Consider the following 21,054-nt stretch of genomic DNA (forward strand, 5'->3'; position numbering starts at 1 on the left):
CGGTCCTACGATGGAATTTTTTTTTTTTTTTTTAAGCTTGTGGCCCGCTGCGTCTAAATTTAAAGGGCCCGCTGCCTTCCAGAAGTTAGTCTGAAGGGAAACGGTGGTTGTGTGTATGCGTGGACTGCGTTTTGTCATGGGCCCGGTGCGGTTGGAAATACTGCTTTTCATCCTGGCAGCGTACAGTGCTTGGGCAGGGACGACGAGAGAAGAGGAAGAGGACACAGAACGTTTGCCCAGCAAATGCGAAGGTATAGAAAAGGAGCTGTTCTTATTTGCATCTGTCTATCCCACCTCCTGCCTCTCTAGCTCTAGGCTCGCTCAAATGGACTAAGATAGATGCACTCGACCATCTTGAAAGAAGTTCTTTTGGAGCTTGGTAACTCTTGAATGGGAACAAGGGAGTGGGAGGGGGGGAGGGAATCAGAGTTAGGGTGACACTACATTTCCCAGGCAGCATCCAGAAGGAGCCAGGTTTTTCTTGTAGGCTCGGACCCCCATGGATTGTGGGAATTGTAGTTCAAGGACTTGTTACACTGAGTCTACGGAGCATCTTCCTCACTGCGCTTCCCGCCCTGTTAACCACCAGACCTAAATCTGACAGCCTTGCATGGGTGGGGTGTAAGGTTCATACCTTCTAGACATCCTGTGCCCCGCCCTGGCATAGACGCTCGAAAATTACATCCCTGATGACACCCTCCAGGGGTTTAAAGGTGAGTAAGTCAGCAGCTGAAGCTCGTAAACAAAAGATGAAGACACCACACCACTTAGAAGTTAGTTGCTCATCGGTGTGAGGCTTTGCAGTTGGAGTGTACTGTAGGGATTTTACAGCAAGCAGCGTGGTGTCTGGCTGCATGACTGAATGTCCCCCAACTGGGAGGGAGCCAGGTCACTGAATATCCTGTGGTTCCCTGGTTTGTTGCCTCCCTGACAGTGACTTTTTCTTTGGATTCTTTTTCTCTTCACCTTACACCCAACTGCATTTTATTATCATTGTTACTCATTACTTGATGGGGCTTCTCTGTGTAGCCCTGGCTACCTTGGAACTCTCTGTAGACCAGGCTGGCCTCGAACTCACAGAGATCCACCTGCCTCTGCCTCCCGAGTGCTGGGATTAAAGGTGTGGGCCACCATTGCCCGGCCATAGTTTGTTACTTCTATAGGAGACTTTTCTTTTGAGAGCCCAGCCCACCGTGTGCCAGATCAGGTGCTGGGAAGACAGTGCTGGAAAAGATATGTTCATCCTTATTGAAATTACAGTACAGTAGGTGACCTTTGGGTGAATCTTACATTTTCTGGTGAGATTAAGTCTCTTTGATTTTTTAAAAAAATTTATTTTGTGTATGTGTGTGGAGGTCAGAGGATAACATGGAGGAGTCAGTTCTCTCCTTCCACCATGTGAGTCCTCCAGGTTTGGCAGTGGGTTCCTTTACCTGCCGAACCATCTTATCAGTCCTGGAAACAGGTTTCTTGATTGTAACCCTGGATCACTGTCACTGTATCATCGTTTATGAATCAGTCCCCAACTATTCTGGCAGTGTTTCATGGACGCATCATGATGGGTTTATGCTGTCTACACTGCAGTACACATAGAAAAGTAGCTCAGTGAGTAATGTCAGAGTGAGAGCAAGTGCTTACACAGTGCTCACTACAAGCCAGACACAGCTCTAGGGGCTTTCCATATATTAATGGACTTAAATCATCACTCCTCTAAAAGGGACACAGTCTTTTTTTTTTTTTTTTTTTGGTTTTTCGTGACAGGGTTTCTCTGTGTAGTTTTGCACCTTTCCTGGAACTTACTTTGGAGACCAGGCTGGCCTTGAACTCACCAAGATCCGCCTGCCTCTGCCTCCCGAGTGCTGGGATTAAAGGTGTGCGCCACCAACGCCCGGCAAGGGACCCAGTCTTATCCTCATTTTAGGGGTGAAGGAGTTGAGATACACAAGTATTGGTGAAATTATTAAGGCCACTCCACGTAGTTAAAAGGGAGTTTTATTTTGTGGGGTAACTTACAAGTTTATAAGTAATATGTCTTTGTGTGTTTACTCGGTTGGATCTGAGCAGCTGCAGGATTGGCGGGTGAGAGAAATCTGTCCTGACCGTGGGCCAGGCAGGACCTGAAAAACTCCAGCTACACACAAGTGTCACACAGCTACTGTGATTGTGTCATCTCTTCCTCCGGCCAGTCTGGTTCCAGAGCGTATGCTTATATGCTCTGCTGCCTTGGATCATGGGAAGAACTTGGGAGTCATCACTTGTCTTGATCCCCTTGGGTATCTCTATTTATCAGTGTCTTCATCCCCTTGGGTATCTCTTTATTACCAGTGTGTAAGCTGCTGAGCATGGAGCTACAGGAAGAGCTGAGTCGCACAGGCAGATCTCGAGAAGTGCTGGAGCTGGGGCAGGTGCTGGACACAGGCAAGAGGAAGAGACACGTGCCTTACAGCCTTTCGTGAGTCTTTGTGCTTATCCACCTTCTACCCAAGCCCAGAGGAGCTGCCGGGTTCCTGAAACATCAGCCTTATTTCCCTCGTTCCCACAGGGAGACAAGATTGGAAGAGGCTTTGGAGAATTTATGTGAGCGGATCCTGGATTACAGTGTTCATGCGGAGCGCAAGGGCTCATTGAGATATGCCAAGGTCAGGCCTTTCCTAGGAATGGCCCTGCTGGTTTTTCTTTCTTTTTTTTTTTTTCCCCCAAAGCTTTGCATGTGCCCTTGTATGTTCATATATGTGCCTGTATGCATGTAGAGAGGCCAGAGAACAACTTTGGGTGTTTTCCCCCAGGAGCCATCCACCTTATTTTGCTTTTCCATAATCATTTCATGTGTGAGCATGTGTCACAACATACTACTGAGGTCAGAGGACAACTTGTGGGAGTTGGTTCTCTCCGTATTGAACTCAGGTCATGAGGCTTGGTGGGAAGCACCGTTACCCATTGAGACATCTTGCTATACCCACCTTGGTTTTATGTTTCTTGTTTTTCGAGACAGGGTTTCTCTGTGAAACAGTCCTGGCTGTCCAGGAACTCACTTTGTAGACCAGGCTGGCCTCAAACTCACAGAGATCCACCTGCCTCTGCCTCCCAAGTGCTGGGATTAAAAACATGTGCCATCACACACACCCAGCTCCTACCTTGGTTTTTCAGACAGGGTCTTACTGGCTTACTGACTTTCCAAGCAAATTAGGCCGGGTAGCTAGAGAACGCCAAGAATCTGTCTGTTGTTGCCCAGTGCTGCAATTGTAAGCTTATACCACCATCTCTCTCTTAAAAAAAAAACAACCACTATATATATATAGTGAGATATATATATATCTCCTGGGGACTGAACTATGGTCCTCAAGCATTTTACCAACTGCAATCTCTCCCCAGCCCAGACCTTGTTTCTCAGAAGCAGAGACCTTTATCATCTAAGATCCTCAAGGAATATTTGCCGTCTGTCCCCCTGTTACAGCCAGACTCCCTCATAGCACACACCGCAGAGTCTCCAGCAGTTGACAAAGCTGGTGTGGTAAAAAGGGAAAAGAAGAGGTGAGGTGGCGGACTGGGCTAACACCGTATTTCCATCCCTCAGGGTCAGAGTCAGACCATGGCAACGCTGAAAGGCTTAGTACAGAAGGGAGTGAAAGTGGACCTGGGGATCCCTTTGGAGCTATGGGACGAGCCCAGCGTGGAGGTCACATTCCTCAAGAAGCAGGTAGGATGGGATGCCACTCTGTCCAGGGAGGTGAGACGAGCTAAATCCTAGAATTTGATGTCGGGGATGTGTACCTCTGAGCAAGGATGGCTGTGCCATTTATTGAGGCAGGCTCAAAAGCATACCAAGAAGTAACATTGCGAGGCTAATAATATCTACCACTGGGGAACTACTATGTCCTGGGTTCTGAGCCACATACTACTGCCTTGTTGTACTCTCCTGTCACAGGTGTGATTACCATTCCCACTTTACAGGCTAGAATTGGAGACGTACTGAGTTTTTGAGACAGGATTACACACAGTCCAGGCTGGTCTGTAACTCACTATGTAGTTGAAAACGAGCTTGAATAAAACGACCTTTCTGCCTCTACCTCCCAACTGGGATTACAGGCACTTGCCACCTAGCAGAGTAGATATCCTGGGTATTAGACAGTAATAGATACTGATAAACGTTGAATGAAGAGCATCACACATCCAGTACTCCAGGTGTAACCATCTGGCTGCCTGCCTCTCGAAAGGCAGTCAATGGAGAAGGAAGACAGGGAGTGAAGAGCGGAGGTCTTCCAAGGCCCGTCTGAGCGGATCCTGTTGCTGCTCTTCTTCACCAGTGTGAGACAATGCTGGAGAAGTTTGAAGATGTCGTGGGAGACTGGTACTTCCACCACCAGGACCAGCCCCTACAGCATTTTCTCTGCGAAGGTCATGTGCTTCCAGCCTCTGAAACTGGTGAGTGTAGAGGTGGGACCTCTCCTCTCTCGGCTCCCCCATCCCCAGCATTAATACTGCAATTGTTTGCTCCCGTTTCCTGTTCTACCTAGCTTGTCTACAGGAAACCTGGACTGGAAAGGAGAAGATCAGTGATGGGCATGAGAAGGCGGAGGAGGAGGAGGAAGAGGAGGAAGAGAAGATAACCAAGACTTCAGGCAATCCCAAGCATGACCCAGAGGATCTTTGAACCCCCAGGCGGGGGGGATCATGGGGAGTTTTCTAAACTCTCCCTTCCCCATTTCAAGGCTTGTAACTGTCCTTTTTGTGAAATCTCAGGCCTGGTCCTGGGGACCCAGAATGGCAACATGAGAGAAGAAAAAGGTGGAGAAAGAAGCTGGGGGCAAGTCTTGCCTTCAGTGATGAGCCACATGCAGCCACTTAATTGACAATTGTGTGGTGACAGTGTTGAGGCCTTTCTCTGTCCTTTACGGGTCCTCACCTACACCGATTGGTCAGTCATGGTATGAGCTGGGAGAAAGTCTCTTTGCTTTTTAAAGGGTTTATTTTAGAGGAGGGCTACTGATGCAGCTCAGTCGGTAGAAAGTCTGCCTAGTATGGACAGTGATGTGAGTTGGGACTATATAAAACCCGAAGGCGGTGGCAAACTCCTATAATCTCAGCACTTGAGAAACAGAGGCAAGAATATCAGAAGTTCAAAGCCATCACCCAGCTCCGTGGCAGTTCAAGACCAACTGGAGCGACACGAGACCCTGTCTCAGACTAAGCCAAATAGGGACACTCACCAGCCTTCTTACACAGCCTGCACACGAGGCTGTTTGCCGTGGATCTGACAGGTTAGGTGGTGCAGGCACGTGGCCTATTTCATATTTCACAGGTGCCATATTTTCTATATCGCTATTAAACCTTTTCTGTATGAATCGGCTGAGCCCCATTTCAAACATGCTCATCATCCTAGCACTTGGGAGGTAAAGGCGAAAGGATCAAGAGTTTAGGTCTTCCTCAGCTACGTAATAAGTTCGGGACCATCCTGGGCTACTTGAGACCCTGTATCAGAAAACAGAAAAGAAAACAAACACAAACAACCCAACCCACCTCGTTTGTGCAACACATGGTGTAAACTGCACAGAGCTTAGAACTTCAGCGACGTGGCTAGCGCTTCATCCACCTAAGTTTTTGTACGGGAGCCTGGAAAGAGCAAAATTCCTCCCGTTTTCCCGACTGCCCCTCTCCCCACCCCCATTCCCGGGGTTATAAGGCCCGCGATAGTTTGGTTTCAAAGTCGTGAACGGCTAGAGCTAGGACGGAGGCGGGGAAAAGATACCCTTAAAATGTTGGTGGGCGAACACCTACCGCCTACAAGCCGAAAGGGACCCCGGCGAGGGCGCGTGGAGAGGCCGACTGGGCGGTACCATCTCGGGCGGGGGTGGGCGAGGGAGGGCGATACCACCGTAAGAGCTGGGGGGCGGCACGGTGTGCGACCCGCTTGCGGGAGGTAGGAACTCGCCGGTGCCGGGCAGCCGTCGGTGGCGGGGTGTTGTTCCTTCCCCTGCCATGAGCGGTGCAGTGCGGACCGAGCCGCTGCACCGTGAGACCCCTCTGCTGGCGTCCAGCGACTCCTGCTCGGTGGCGGTCCTGCTGCGCGGCTACGCGGAGCCGCAGGGGACCGGCGACGCGGTGCGCGCGGATGGCACTGTGACCCTCGTCCTGCCCCGGGCCTGGGCCTCGGATTCCAGCCGCCGAAGGTCCCCGTCCGCAGACGGCGGCGCGAAGACTGCCCTGGAGGAGGCGGTGCGTGGCCCCATCCTCGTGGACACCGGGGGCCCCTGGGCTCGGGAGGCGCTGCTGGAAGCCCTGGCTCGGCAGGGCGTGGCCCCCCGAGACGTGACTCTGGTGGTGGGCACCCACGGGCACTCGGATCATATCGGGAACCTAGGGCTGTTTCCCCGGGCGGCTCTGTTAGTGTCCCATGACTTCTGCCTTCCCGGGGGCCTCTATCTGCCTCTTGGGCTGTGTGAAAGGCAGCCCCTGACACTGGGCTCCGGACTGCAGGTGTGGGCCACGCCGGGCCACGGAGGACAGCGGGACGTGAGTGTGGTAGTGGAGGGCACCAGCCTGGGCACCGTGGTGGTGGCTGGTGATGTGTTCGAGCGCCTTGGGGACGAGGACTCCTGGCAGGCCCTGAGCGAAGACCCAGTAGCTCAGCAGCGGAGCCGGGAGAGGATCCTGGGTGTGGCTGATGTGGTGGTACCTGGTCACGGAGCCCCCTTTCGGGTGGTCAGGGGAGCCGTGAAGAGTTCGGAGGATTTGGTGTGTGAAGACAAGGAGGCCGCTTAACTGGACTCCTATCAGGAAAGCCCCTCCTCCGGCGAGGAACTGGAGTCAGGGAGACCCAGAGGACAGGCAGATCAAGCAAGACTTGTCAGCTTTGCCAGGAGGCAGCTTCCCAGCAAGATGGAGTGACTGGCCTCAGCCACCTTTATCACTGTCTGCAACCTAAGTAGGACGAAGGCTCAACTCTGCATCCTCAGTGAGCCTCAGTAAAATGCAGACAAAAAATTTAATTAAAATACTTATGGGATGTGTGTGTGTGTGTGTGTGTGTGTGTGTGTGTGTGTGTGTCCGTGTCCGTGAAGGACTGAAGGCAGCTTGGAGGAGTCGGTCTCTCCACCCTGTGGGTCCCCAGGATTAAGTTTTCAGGTCGTCAGGTTTGGTGGCAGGCATGTTTATCATCTTGACGAATATTCTTGTTAAGGTCTTCCAAAATAAAAAAAAAAAAGAGACTGGAAGACATACTGTCCTGATGTAAATGCAAAATACTGAGAACAATAATCGTTGGGATTGTAACCAGAAGCTTCAAGAGAGGAACATTGTGACCAATGACTTGTTTCTCCCAGGATGCACTCTGGTGAGAAGGTGCCAGACACGGAGATGAGATGACCCCATAGTCAGCTGACTACTTTTTTTTTTTAAAGACAGTCTCATGTATTCCAGCCTGTCTTCAAAGCTGAGGCTGGCCTCGAACTCCTGATTCTCCCGGGATTACAGAATTAGAGGCATGTGCAGCCCCACCTGGCTCTCACCTGACTTTAGTTCATTCACTTACTCAGTGAATTCACTAGGTGGATAATTAATACCTGTAATGTCTCAAGCACTGGTGTAGGTCATATGATACTATGACACTGAGCAAATGACAGATTCCCACAGAATCTGTGACTTCCTCACACAGAAGTCACATTCTATTCAGGAGACAGATAAGTAACCATAATAGTAGTAACAACCAAATAATTGTAGGCTGTGGCTTGCAGTATATATGCAGGATGAGGACAAGAAAGAACAGGGCTGGGAGAGAGAGGCTGCTTGATGTTGAGAGGTTAGGAAAAGCCTCTGAATGATGTTGCTTCTTTGTTTTGTTGTTTTGTTTTGTTTTTCGAGACAGGGTTTCTCTGTGTAGCTTTGCGTCTTTCCTGGAACTCACTCTGTAGCCCAGGCTGGCCTCGAACTCACAGAGATCCACCTGGCTATGTCTCCCGAGTGCTGGGATCAAAGGCGTGCACCACCACCGCCAGGCAATTTTTTTACATTCATTTATTTTGTAGGGTGTATATGCATGAATTCAAGCTATGGCTTAAACATGGACGTCAGGATTGTATTTCTCCTTCAACCATGTAGGTTCTGAGGGTCAAACTCAGGCCCTCATGCTTGGCAGCAAGCAACTTTATCAGCTGAGTCATCTCTCTGCCCCCTCCCCCTTAATTTTAATTTTCTCTTTTAATAAGACAATTGGGGTGGGGGATCAAGCTTGAAACACAATAACACTTACTTTGGCATGGCCCGTGGTTTTGGTTTTTGTTTTCGATTAGGGTCTTTTGTAACCCAGGCTGGCCTTGAACTTGCCATCTAACTGAGGATGACCCGAACCCCTTGTCTTTGCCTCCGAAGTGCAGATGAGTACTAACAAGCACAGTGTGCTTCTTTTGCTCTTGAGACCACCTTGCTCTGCAGCCCAGGCTCACCTAGAATTCACCCTGTAACCCCAGCTGGCCTCAAAATCCTCAGTCCTCTTGTCTCACCCTCCTGGTTGCTCTGATTACAGGGGGAAAGCCACCACACCCAGCTTGTGAGAAGGTGTTTGACGGAAAAACTGAATGAGGGAAAGCTGCCTCCTTGAGGATCTGAGAGAAGGGTGTCCGTGGTGCAGAACAGTAGATGTATTTCCCACAACAGCTCGACCCATTTGAGCAGAAAAGAAAGACCCCTGGGGCCCTGGGAAGTAACTAAATACAGTGCTAGCCTAGCATGCACAAAGTACCTGGTTCAATTCCCAGCATGGCATAAAACTGAGTGTACTGACATACATATAGCCCCAGTATTTGGGAAGTGGAGGCAGGAGGATGAGAAGTTTAAGGTCATCCTCAGCTACAGAGCAAGTTCAAAGCCAGCCTGGGCTACATGAGGCCTAGTCTCATAAGTAAGGAAGGTTTATGGGGCTGGACTTCTGTGGGACCGGGGAAAGTGGCAAGGAATAAGGGTTCATGTGGGGCAAGCCTGGGAATGATTGCAGCATGGAAGCCACTGGCTTAGAAGCAGGCTGTAACAACATCCTTGTTTTCAAGTATTCACTCTTGTCAGGGCTCTGTGGCTCACTTCTCTAATCCCAGCACTTAGGAAGCAGAGGCAGGAGGGCCAGGAATTAAATGGTCATCCTCAAGCTGCATGGTGAACCTGCTGAACTAGATCTCAAACAAATAAGTAAAACACAAGTAATCACTTGATCTGAGTGGAGAAGGCCTTAGTGAGGAGCAAGAGCAGGATCAGGTAGATTGGAAGGAAGTGTTAGAGTGGCGTTTCTCAACCTCTTTGGGGGGGGGGGGCGGTGCGTGCCATATGTCCCTTTCACAGGGGTTGCCCAAGAGCATCAGTAAACACATAATAACATTACGATTCATAACACTAGCAAAATCACAGTTATGAAGTAGCGATGAAAATCATTGTATGGTTGGGGTCAGCACAACACGAGGAGCTGTATTAAAGGGTCGCAGCGTTAGGAAGGTCGAGAACCACTGTCCTAGAGTGAGAGGGGTTAGTAGTGGCACCTGCCCTGATTCTAGAAGTATTATTGTGGCTGTGATTCTCTACACTGTCGTGTCCCCCCTCCCCCCCAGGCCCTTTGTCAACTCTTTTAGGAACACTCAGGTGGGATAGATGGAGAGGAGGGAGCCCATCTTGTTTTGAACAGTGAGCTTCCCTGGGTGGAGGTCGTTTCCCAAGTGTCCACAAAGACCACAGGGAGACCACCAGAGGCAGCCGGAGTGGGAGCCAGATTTATGACTGGTAATGGCCAGTTCGATGTCCACAGGAGTCTTGAGATCCCAGGACAGCAGGGCCATCACAGCTGTGTGGCTCCCTCTCAGCCGCCACACAAAGATGGAGAGAGGGAAAGTGATAAATGGGTCCCCTAGCCAGGCTCCCCAGCTACCTGGCTACAGAGTGAAAGGAGGCCATTGGTGATGAGAGAATGTACTGGAGCCTAGTGGTCCTCCAGTGCTGCACTGTGACCCACTCCTCACAGACATCAGGGACCCGGCCTGGTAAGGGATCTGCTGGCTTCAGTGCTGATGGGAGGATGAGAGTATGGATGAGGGGTTAAGTTGGTGTGTGTGTGTGTGTGTGTGTGTGTGTGTGTGTGTGTGTGTGTAGCCTTGGCTGTCCTAGAAATCACTCTGTAGTCCAGGCTGGCCTTGAACTCATAGAGATCCACCTGCCTCTGCCCCCGAGTGCTGGGATCAAAGGCACATGCCTCCAACACGCTGCTGCCTTCCATCTTGAGTGCTGGGATTCCAGGTGTACACCACCTTGCCTGGTTTGTAACGTGCTGGGGGTGAAACCCAAGGGTTTGTACATGTTAGACAAGCCCAAAACAAAACCCCTGAAAAACTGCCAGTTTTCTTCACTTGGGAAACAAGTCTTGTTTTTTTTTGTTTTTTTGTTTTTTGGTTTTTTTTTTTTTGAGACAAAATTTCTCAGCCGGGCGGTGGTGGCGCACATGCCTTTAATCCCAGCACTCGGGAGGCAGAGCCAGGCGGATCTCTGTGAGTTCAAGGCCAGCCTGGTCTACCAAGTGAGTCCCAGGAAAGGCGCAAAGCTACACAGAGAAACCCTGTCTCGAAAAACCAAAATAAATAAATAAATAAAAAAATTTAAGAAAAATAAATAAATAAAAGAAAAAAAAGAAAAACAAACAAACAATAACAACAAAAGAACTTTCTCTGAGTAGCTATGGCTGTCCTGGAATCTGCCCTGTAGACCAGAATGCCCTTGAACTCAGAGATTGGCCTGCCTCTGCCTCCTGAGTGCTGGAATTAAAGGCAAGCACCACCACTACCCAGCAAAACAAGTCTAAGACTCTGAGAGGGTCTGCATGCCTTTAATCTCAGCACTAAGGAGGCAGAGTCAGGGTTATCACAGGACCTACCTGGAATACAAAACGAGTTCAAGGCCAGCATGGCCACATCTCAAAATAGAAAGTAGAAAGAGCGCTGAGGATGGAGCTCAGTGGTAGAACGCTTGCTTAGTATGTGCTCAATCTAGGTTCAGTCCTCAGTGTTGCAAAAACACGAAGAATGCCGGGCGGTGGTGGCTCACGCCTTTAATCCCAGCACTCGGGAGGCAGTCAGGTGTATCTCTGTGAGTTCGAGGCCAACCTGGGCTACAGAGTGAGTTCCAGGACAGGCATCAAAACTACACAGAGAACCCCTGTTTCGAAAAAACAAACAAACCCACGAAGAACAAATAAACCCATCCAGCCTCAAACTTTAAACACAAGTTGTGTGGCATTTGTCCATCACCGCACGAACCAAGGCAGCCACCAGAGGGCAGTCTTTCTTAACTCTGCCAGTCCTGTTTTCCCGTGTGTGTGTGTGTGTGTGTGTGTGTGTGTGTGTGTGTGTGTGTGTGTGTGTGTATACTGCAGATTGTTGTGAGCAGAAAGATGTTGGGGACTGGGAATAGAATGTGAGTCCTCTACATGAGCAACAGACTTGCTCTTAACTGCCATGCTATCTCTCCAGTTTTATTATTATTAAAGACTATTTTGTAGTCCTGACTGTCCTGGAACTCACCATGTAGACCAGGCTGGCTTCAAACTCACAGATTCACCTGCCTCTGTCTCCTGAGTTCTGGGATTAAAGGTATGGATCACCACATCCATCCTCCTGTTTTTAAATTATGTGTACCTGTGGGTTTATGCATCTATGTGTGGGTATGAGCATGTGAGTGCAGGTCCCTGAGAAGGCAGTTGTGAGCCACCTGATATGAGTGTGGGGGAACCTGAACGTGGGTCCTCTCTAAGAGCAGCAAACACATTTAAGTATTGAGCCATCTCTCTAGCCCCAGAAGAAGTTTATTTACATACAGAAGGTGGAAGACCGACAGCTCTTAGGTGTTGTCAGACATTTCCATTGGAACTGTTGGCTCCCCAATAATGACATAGAGACTTAATATGAATTAGTTCCTAATGAGCTCTTATAGCTTAATTTGACCCATTTCTATTAATCAGTGTGCTGCCATGTGGCTTGTGGCTGTTACCTCTCCTCCTGCATGTCTTGCTTGTTCTGTGTCTCTGGCATTTCTGCCCTTCTTCTCAGCATCCTCTGTGCTCCAAAAATCCCGACTAGCCATTGGTCATTCAGCTTTTCATTAAACTAATTCGAGTGACACATCTTCACCGTGTACAAAAAGATGATTCCACATCATTTAGGGCACATCTGTATAAATGCCCAGATGAAAGGGAGATTCAACAGTTAGTGATATAGATTGGCAATAGACTCACAAGATTCCCAAACAAAGTCAACATGAACAGGAAGAAAGATTGGGTAGACACATCAGCAAGTAAAACCTGGTGCATGAGGTGTGAAGTAGGAGGTATTTTCTTCACTCTGGCCTTTGAAATCCTAGAGGAATTAAATCCCTAAAGAGTTTAGATCTACCTGTGTCATCTCTTATGTGGTGTTAACACAGAGTATGAAGTGTTTTGTTTTGCTGGTGTTGAAAATAAAACCTGGGAATTTGTATATGCTAGGCAAGTATTCAACAACTGAGCCACACCCCAGCCCCTCACTGTGGGATTCTAGGCAGGTGCTCTACTACTGAGCCACACCCCAGCCCTTCACTAGGGGATTCTAGGCAGGTGCTCTACCACTGAGCCACACCCCAGCCCCTCACTGGGGGATTCTAGGCAGGGGCTCTACCACTGAGACATGCCTCCAGCTTTAAAATAAAAGTTGTTTGTTTTTTTTTTTTGTTTTTGTTTTTGTTTTTGTTTTGTTTTTTTGTTTTTTGAGACAGGGTTTCTCTCTGTAGCTTTGTGCCTTTCCTGGAACTTGCTTTGGAGAACAGGCTGGCCTGGAACTCACAGAGATCCACCAGCCTCTGCCTCCTGAGTGCTGGGATTAAAGGTGTGTGCGCCACCACTGCCTGGCTTGGACTTTCTTTTTATGACTGAAATTTAAGCTTCTCTTTTTATATCACATGATAAAAAATGTCTGAGTGTTTTGCTCTTAGAAAGGTGTGGGAATGATTTACCTTCCAGCTATGTTCAAGGACACTGTTAGGTCCAAGGGTGCGCAGAAGATGGGGGGCAGACCACCAAAGTCTATTAAACCAGAAGTGAACTTTATTCCCAGAAAAAAAAAAAATCACCATGGCCCCAAAAAGCTTACCAGCTAGCTGGGACCACAGCCAGAGTCTGGGATTCTGAAACTTGTGGCAATGAAGGCAGGTTCTGGCCCCCCTTTTTATAGCAAGAAGTAAACCTTGGTTATGGACAAATGAATTTTTACAATTTCAAAGTTCAACGTTTAGAGACATATTGCATTTTAGGATTTATAATTTCACTAAGATCGTTTTAGAAGGTTCCAGCTCTAACTGATGTTTGCAGAAATCTGTCATCTTCCCTGACATGGCTAATTGATGTTTGCCCCAAACTTGTGACTTTTCCTGAAGTAGCTGGGTACCCATAGCAGGGGGAGAATATGAAACATTGCAGAGTAGGTGTCACGTAGAACTCATTAAAGGTTACCTTTGGTCTATGGCAGTTGTCAGTGGTTGGGAGAATAGCTAACCCCAGGCTGCAGAAAGCCATGTTAAAAGAAAAACTAACATTTGGGTTGCTGATAGAGCTGCCCATCGTAAAAACAAAGAAAGACCTAGTTAAAGATTAATCCGTATTTGCTGGCAGAGCTGATGGCTGTCAGCTTCCATCTCTTAAGCCTATAATTTTTTGTTCCTATATTCTTATCTTATTCCTATATTCTTATTTCTATATTTCTATTTTGTTCCTGTATTCCCATCTTCCTATTTTTAGACCCTTCAGGACACAATGCTTTTTTTTTTTTTTTGTTTTGTTTTGTTTTGTTTTTCCTGACAATTACTTTCCTTTTGTTTTGAAGTACATGGCATTTTTACCCTTAGGCTATTTCCTTTGCTGTCTCAAAGTTATGGTGTCAGCCCATCTGTAGACAAGTCAGGCTCTCTGGGGTAAACACAACTGGGTCTAGGGAGTGGGGACAAATCTGCTTCCAGAGTCAGCTGCTTGGTGAGCTCAAACAGTACATGACAATTTGTCAAGGTTTGCATGAGAAATGTCCCCCCCATAGCCTCTGGTATATAGTTGAAAGTTTTTCTGTGTCCCGCCTGGTCCTGCAGCCACTCAGACCCAAGTAAACACACAGAGGTTTATATTATTTTATAACTGCTTGGCCATTTGCTCAGGCTTATTACTGACTAACTCTTACACTTAAATTAACCCATAATTCTTATCTGTGTTTAGCCAAGTGGCTTAGTGCCTTTTCTCAGTTCTGCCTTGTCATCTTGCTTCCTCTGTGTCTGGCTGGTGACTACTTGCCCCACCTATACTTCCTGCCTGGCTACTGGACAAACAGCATTTTATTTTTTAAAGATTTATCTATCTATCTATCTATCTATCTATCTATCTATCTATCTATCTATCTATCTATTATGTACACAGAAGAGGGCACCAGATCTCATTACAGATGGTTGTGAGCCACCATGTGGGTGCATGGGAATTGAACTCAGGACCTCTGGAAGAGCAGTCAGTGCTCTCAACCTCTGAGCCATCTCTCCAGCCCACAGCATTTTACTTATCATCCAATCAGAGCAACACATATTCACAGCGTACTGAACGACATCTCACAGCACTGGTATTTGAACACTTGGTCCTCAGTGGATGGCACTGTTTGGGGGGAATCTTATAGACCCTTTAGGATGGTGGTTCTCAACTTTCCTAATGCTGCAACCCTTTAGTACAGTTCCTCACGTTGTGGTGACCCCCAACCATAAAATTATTTTCGTTGCTACTGCAAAACTGTCATTTTGCTACTGTTACTAATCATACTGTAAATACCTGATTTTTTTTTCGAGACATGGTTTCTCTGTGTAGCCTTGCGCCTTTCCTGGAACCCACTCTGTAGATCAGGCTGGCCTCGAACTCACAGAGATCTGCCTACCTCTGCCTCCCCAGTGCTGGGATTAAAGGCATGCACCACCACCGCCCGACAACACCTGATATTTTTGATGGTTTTAGGTGACCCCCGTGAAAGGGCCATTCGACCTCCCCAAAAGGGGTCATGACCCACAGTTTGAGAACCACTGCTTCAGGAGGTGCTGCCTTGCTGGAAGAAGTACATTACTAGGGGAGGGCATGGAGGGTTTCTAGCCTCACCCCATTTCCAATTTTATCTCTACTCCCTGATGTAACTTCTCAGCTTCCTGCCCCTGCCTCCATGCCTGCAGCTTGCTGCCATGTCTCTTCTGGCATTATAAATTGTCCCTCTCCTATTTTGGACTTTTTTCTATGAGATGCTTTTATCACAGCAAGAGGAAAGAAACCAATACATGTAGTATGAGTTGTTAGATGGTCTTATTAATAAAAACAAACCTGGGAGCCAGATATCGGGGTGAATGCTAAAAGATCAGAGAGACAGAACAAACCAGATCCTGTTTCCTCAGACTGGAAGCCTCTGTGTCCTTATCTGAATGGATCTCAGGCGAACTGCTGCTAAAAGCCTAAAAGCTTAATGGGGGTCTAGTTCCTGGTCCTCACACCTTATATACCTTTCTGCTTCCTGCCGTCACTTCCTGGGATTAAAGGCGTGAGTCACCATGCCTGGCTGTTTCCAGTGTGGCTTTGACCTCACAGAGATCTGGATGGATCTCTGCCTCAGAATGCTAGGGTGTGTGTGTGTGTGTGTGTGTGTGACCATTTTTCTGGCCTCTATGTCTATCTAGTGACTGTTCTGTCCTCTGACCCCAGATAAGTTTATTAGGATGTACAATATATTGGGGGACACAATATCACCACAAATACACAAGGGTACGGGCTGGTTTTGTGTGTCAACTTGACACAAGCTGGAGTCATCAGAGAGGAAATGCCTCTATGAGATCCATCTGTGAGGCATTTTCTCATTTAGTGATTGATGGGGGAAGGCCCAGCCTACTGTGGATGGTACCATTCCTGGGCTGGTGGTCCTGGGTTCTATAAGAAAGCAGGCTGAGCAAGCCATGGGGAGCAAGTCAGTAAGCAACACCCCTCCATGGCCTCTGCATCAGCTCTTGCCTCCAGGATCCTGCCCTGCGTGAGTTCCTGTCCTGACTTCCTTCAGTGATGAACAGCCATATGGGAGTGTAAGCCAGATAAACCCTTTCCTCCCCAACTTGCTTTTTGGCCATGGTGTTTCCTTTCAGCAATAGAAACCCTGACTAAGACCACAAGTATAATGTACATTATACCAGACTGGCTTCATACCTGTAAACCACAACGTTTCAGCCTCCTAAGTGCTGAGATTATTGGAAGATGCTGTCCCCCAGCAGTGTGAAATATTAAAATTTTAAAGATTATTTTTTGTATGTGTATGAGTGCTTTGCCTGCATGTATGTTATGCGCATCATGTGTGTACATGGTGCCCACAAAGTTCAGAAGAGGGCATTGGATTCCCTAGCACTGTTGCTACACATGGTGCAGTGCCACCATGTGGGTACTGGGAATCTGTTCCAGGTCCTTTGTAAGAGCGTCACTGAGCCATCTCTCCAGTCCCCTTGTTTTGGTTTGGTTTTAGATACAGGGTCCCACTCTATAGCCAAGAGGTCCCAAACTTACTGTGCAGCCCAGGCTGCCTCTGTCCTTTGGTGATCTACTTACCTCTGCCTCCCAAGTGTTGGGATTTCAGGTGTGAGCTACCAGGCCTAGATAAACTTTTTTTTCTCATTTATTATTGTATGTGTGCATGTGTGTGGGCACAAATGTACCATGATGTACGTGTGGAGTCTAGAGAACAACTTTCAGGAACCATTTCTCTCTGTCCATCATGTGGGGCCCAGTGACTGAACTCAGATCCTCAGGTTTGGTGGCAAGTGCCTTATCTCCTGGCCATTTTATCCCACTTACCCACATTAAAAATAAAGACTGGAGGTGTTCTGTGTGTCCCCCCCCCACCCCCTTCCTCTCTTTCCTTTTTAAGTCTGTGCTACAGTGGGAACCCAGGGCTTCATAAACACTAGGCATGAGAAACAAAAACTCTTTTTGTTTGTTGAAAGAGGGTTTCTCTGTGTAGCCTTGACTGTCCTAGAACTCACTCTGTAGACCTGGCTGGCCTTGAACTCACAGAGATCCATCTACCTCTGCCTCCCAAGTGCTGGGATTAAAGGCGGGTGCCACTACCACCTGACCTATTTTTTATTCTCGTGTAGGTATGTCTGTATGCCATATGTGTGCAGGTGCCCACGGGGGCCAGTAGAGTGCACAGTTGCCATTGAAACTGGAGTTATGGGGCATCGTATGGCACCCACCAAACTGGGGTCCTCCACAAGAGCAGCAATCACTCACAACACTGAGCCATCTCTTCAGCCCTCATCCCATATATTTTAAGGCTTATCAGGCACATGGCTTTGTCATGTCTTCAGGCAAGCTTGGACCCTGATAATTAAAAAACATTTACATTTATTTTATTGACTCTGTGTGCATGAACATTTTGCCTGTATGTATGTGCACCACCTGTATGCAGCAGTGTCTGTGGAGGTAAGAAAAGGGTGTCAGATCCCTTCAAATTGGAGATGGTTGCGAGCCATCATGATGATGCTGTAAATCAAACCCTGGTCCCCTGAAATTGCAGCCAGTGCTCTAAACCACAGAGTCATCTCTCCAGCTCCAATAATTTACTTTTTTCCCCTCTAAACTTTTAGTTTGTTGAGGGCTAGTTAGACCAGCAGATGCTAGTGGGGTCCTCAGGTTTCTGTTTCTCATTGTCTGGACCTAAGCTGGCTCATGGCTCCTTTGGAAATGGATGGTTCTTCCTTCCTTCCTTCCTTCCTTCCTTCCTTCCTTCCTTCCTTTCCTTCCTTTCCTTCCTTCCTTCTTTCCTTCCTTCTTTCCTTCCTTCCTTTCTTTCTTTGTTTTTGTTTTTGTTTTTTTGAGACAAGGTTTCTCTGTAGCTTTGGTGCCTGTCCTGGACTAGCTCTGTAGACCAGGCTGGCCTTGAACTCATAGAGATCCACCTGCTTCTGCCTCCTGAGTGCTGGGATTACAGGCGTGCACCACCACTGCCCAGCTTTTTTTTCTTTCTATGTCCACAGTGGAGTCACACCCAAGTCCAGGAAATATTTTCATTTTATCTTTTGTGTGGGTTTGCTTGTCTTTCTGACTTTATACATTGAAACTCTAACTAATAACATGACTGTTTGGAAACCCTGCCTTTGAGAAGGTAATTAAAGCGAAATGAGATTTAACTTAAATCTTAAAGTTAAATGAGATGTATGAGACGTTTGTTTTGTTTTCTTCTTTCTTTTTTTTAAACCTTTCTAGAGCTTTATTGGGAAAGGGGGAGAGAGTGGACAGAGAGATAGATAGATAGATAGATAGATAGATAGAGAGAGAGAGAGAAATAGAGAGACAGAGAAACCACACAGAAGGAAGAGAGTGGAAAGAGAAAAAGGTTTTTCTTCTTTCTAATTTGAGTTCTTGGAGAGTCAATAGTACTTTAACCCTGCCTTGAAGCATCTTGCAGATTGGGCTCTGTGTGTCACATCACACATATTTTCTTACACGTGTCTTCCTCCAGGCAGATGGTGTAATGCCTGTGTCTGGCTGGTGAACAGGTATATCTCTCAAAATGAGCCTTGTAATATTGGCAGGCTCTGTCACTGCTCTTGTCTTATTTGTATCCAGTTTATTCTTAACTAGATAATCTCACTCCAGCAGGCACAGTATCATACATCTGTATTACCAGCCCTTGGGAGAGCTGACACAGGACAACTGTAAGTTCAAAGCCACCTGGGAGGTATGTGTGTGGAGAGACAGAGAGAGACAGAGACAGAGAGAGAGAGATGAAGAGAAAGAGACAGAGAGACACAGACAGAGAAACAGAGAGAGATGAGAATGTTGCCTCAAATAGCCAAGAAGACAGCTCAGTGATAGAGCACCTGCCTAGAATCTCCCAGTGAGGGGCTGGGGTGTGACTCAATCTTAGAGCCCCTGCCTAGAATCCCCCAGTGAGGGGCTGGGGGTGTGGCTCAGTGGTAGAGCCCCTGCCTAGAATCCCCCAGTGAGGGGCTGGGGTGTGGCTCAGTGGTAAGTAGAGCACCTGCCTAGGATCCCCCAGTGAGGGGCTGGGGTGTGGCTCAGTGGTAGAGCACCTGCCTAGGATCCCCCAGTGAGGGGCTGGGGTGTGGCTCAGTGGTAGAGCACCTGCCTAGGATCCCCCAGTGAGGGGCTGGGAGTGTGGCTCAGTGGTAGAGCCCCTGCCTAGAATCCCCCATTGAGAGGCTGGGATGTAGCTCAGTGGTAGAGCACCTGCCTAGAATCCCCCAGTGAGGGGCTGGGGTGTGGCTCAGTGGTAGAGCACCTGCCTAGAATCCCCAGTGAGGGGCTGGGGTGTGGCTCAGTGGTAGAGCCCCTGCCTAGAATCCCCCAGTGAGGGGCTGGGGTGTGGCTCAGTGGTAGAGCCCCTGCCTAGGATCCCCCAGTGAGGGGCTGGGGTGTGGCTCAGTGGTAGAGCCCCTGCCTAGAATTCCCAGTGAGGGCTGGGACTCAATGGTAAAGCTGTGTCTACCATGCACAGGCTCCAGGATCCATGCCCAGAGCTACAAAAATAAAAAGCAGACAAATACACAAGGGAGTCCGATAGAAGTGGAAACGTCTGGATATGTCTGTTAGTTTCCTTCGCACATTTTAATCCTGATTGTGATAGTTTACTACACACAGTTCTCCAAGACATTGTCACTGCGAGAAACTAGGTACAAGGTTCAAGTGATTCCTCTGTATTGTTTGCCACAATTGCAAAATCTGTAATGAAACTAGTAAAAATTTCCCCAAATTGTCAAGGACCAAATGCCAGGAACCAAACACGAACCATGGAAAGTACTAGCTGGGCCAGGGAACAAGTCATAAGCCCACTGCCCTTCCCCAGAGCAGTAACACCTGTTTACTAACCGGAGGCTCCCAAAGATAAGAACATTCCACAGTCAGGTGCCATGACAACTGAACGTAAAGAGCACTCCATGGTCAGGTAGCCTAGCAACAGAACAAATGGCCCCTGACCAGTGACCTTAGCTGACATCTTGCAGTTGCACGATCTGCACGTCTCCCACGTTCTGCACGCCTTCCACGTCCCTTCCCCTTCCCTCCTTCCTGCCCCTTCCCCTCCTATGCTATATAAGCCATGCGGAGGAAAAATAAAATCTGCAGCTTGATCAGGATCCTGTCTTGCTGGCGTCTCTCGTGTCCTCTGTTCCTTCATTCGCTCCCACGGGTGGGTCGCCCCCCGTTGAAACCCTGTTGGCTGGAGCACCAAATTAAAAATAAAGTATAAGTTGGTAGTAGACAAGGTGATTGAATGGTTGTAATCACAGCACTCAGGAGGCTGGAGCAAGGGCTCAGAGGCATGAAGACCTGTTATCTATCTATCTATCTATCTATCTATCTATCTATCTATTTTATTTATTTAATTTAATTTTTTATTTTTTGGTTTTTCGAGGCAGGGTTTCTCTGTGTAGCTTTGCACCTTTCCTGGAACTCACTTTGGAGACCAGGCTGGCCTCAAACTCACAGAGATCCGCGTGCCTCTGCCTCCCGAGTGCTGGGATTAAAGGCGTGCGCACTCGCTGCTGCCTTGGCCGCCGCCAGGCAGACCTGTATTTTTTTAAAAAATGATTTATTTTTATTTTATGTGCACTGTTCTTTTGCCTGCATGTATGTCTGTTTAAGAGTGTTGGTATATGCTGCCTTGTGGTGGTGGCACACACCTTTAATCCTAGCACTCAGGAGGAGAGGCAGGTAGAACTCTGAGTTCTAGTCCAGCCTGGTCTACAGTCTTGGGAGAAAAAGAGAAAGAGTGTCAGATCCCCCAGCACTGGAGTTACAGACAGTTGTGACCTGCCATGTGGGTGCTGAGAATTGAACTCAGGTCCTCTGGAAGAAGAGCCAGTGCTCTTAACCACTGTGCCACCTCTACAACCCCAAGACCTGCCTTAAAAAAAAAAAAAAAAAAGAAGTTTGGGAGATAGCCTAGTAGGTAAGGGTACAAACATGAGGGCCTGAGTGTGAAACCCCAGCAGCACATA

At 48.0% G+C, this 21,054-nt stretch overlaps 2 protein-coding genes across 2 annotated transcripts; both read left to right on the top strand.

Annotated features, from left to right (window-relative positions):
* The first annotated feature begins 59 nt into the window (after positions 1 to 59).
* On the top strand, positions 60 to 5,342 carry Cnpy4 (canopy FGF signaling regulator 4). The gene is made up of 6 exons (XM_036172619.1): positions 60 to 251; positions 2,326 to 2,452; positions 2,543 to 2,639; positions 3,575 to 3,697; positions 4,305 to 4,422; positions 4,515 to 5,342. The coding sequence occupies exons 1-6, from the start codon at positions 116 to 118 to the stop codon at positions 4,649 to 4,651; spliced, it is 738 nt and encodes a 245-aa protein (XP_036028512.1). The 5' UTR covers positions 60 to 115; the 3' UTR covers positions 4,652 to 5,342.
* A 293-nt stretch (positions 5,343 to 5,635) lies between these two features.
* Mblac1 (metallo-beta-lactamase domain containing 1) lies at positions 5,636 to 7,211 on the top strand. The gene has a single exon (XM_036172618.1). The coding sequence runs from the start codon at positions 5,977 to 5,979 to the stop codon at positions 6,757 to 6,759; it is 783 nt and encodes a 260-aa protein (XP_036028511.1). The 5' UTR covers positions 5,636 to 5,976; the 3' UTR covers positions 6,760 to 7,211.
* The last annotated feature ends 13,843 nt before the right edge of the window (positions 7,212 to 21,054 follow it).

This window comes from Onychomys torridus, chromosome 22 (assembly GCF_903995425.1).
Source record: "Onychomys torridus chromosome 22, mOncTor1.1, whole genome shotgun sequence".
NCBI lineage: Eukaryota > Metazoa > Chordata > Mammalia > Rodentia > Cricetidae > Onychomys > Onychomys torridus.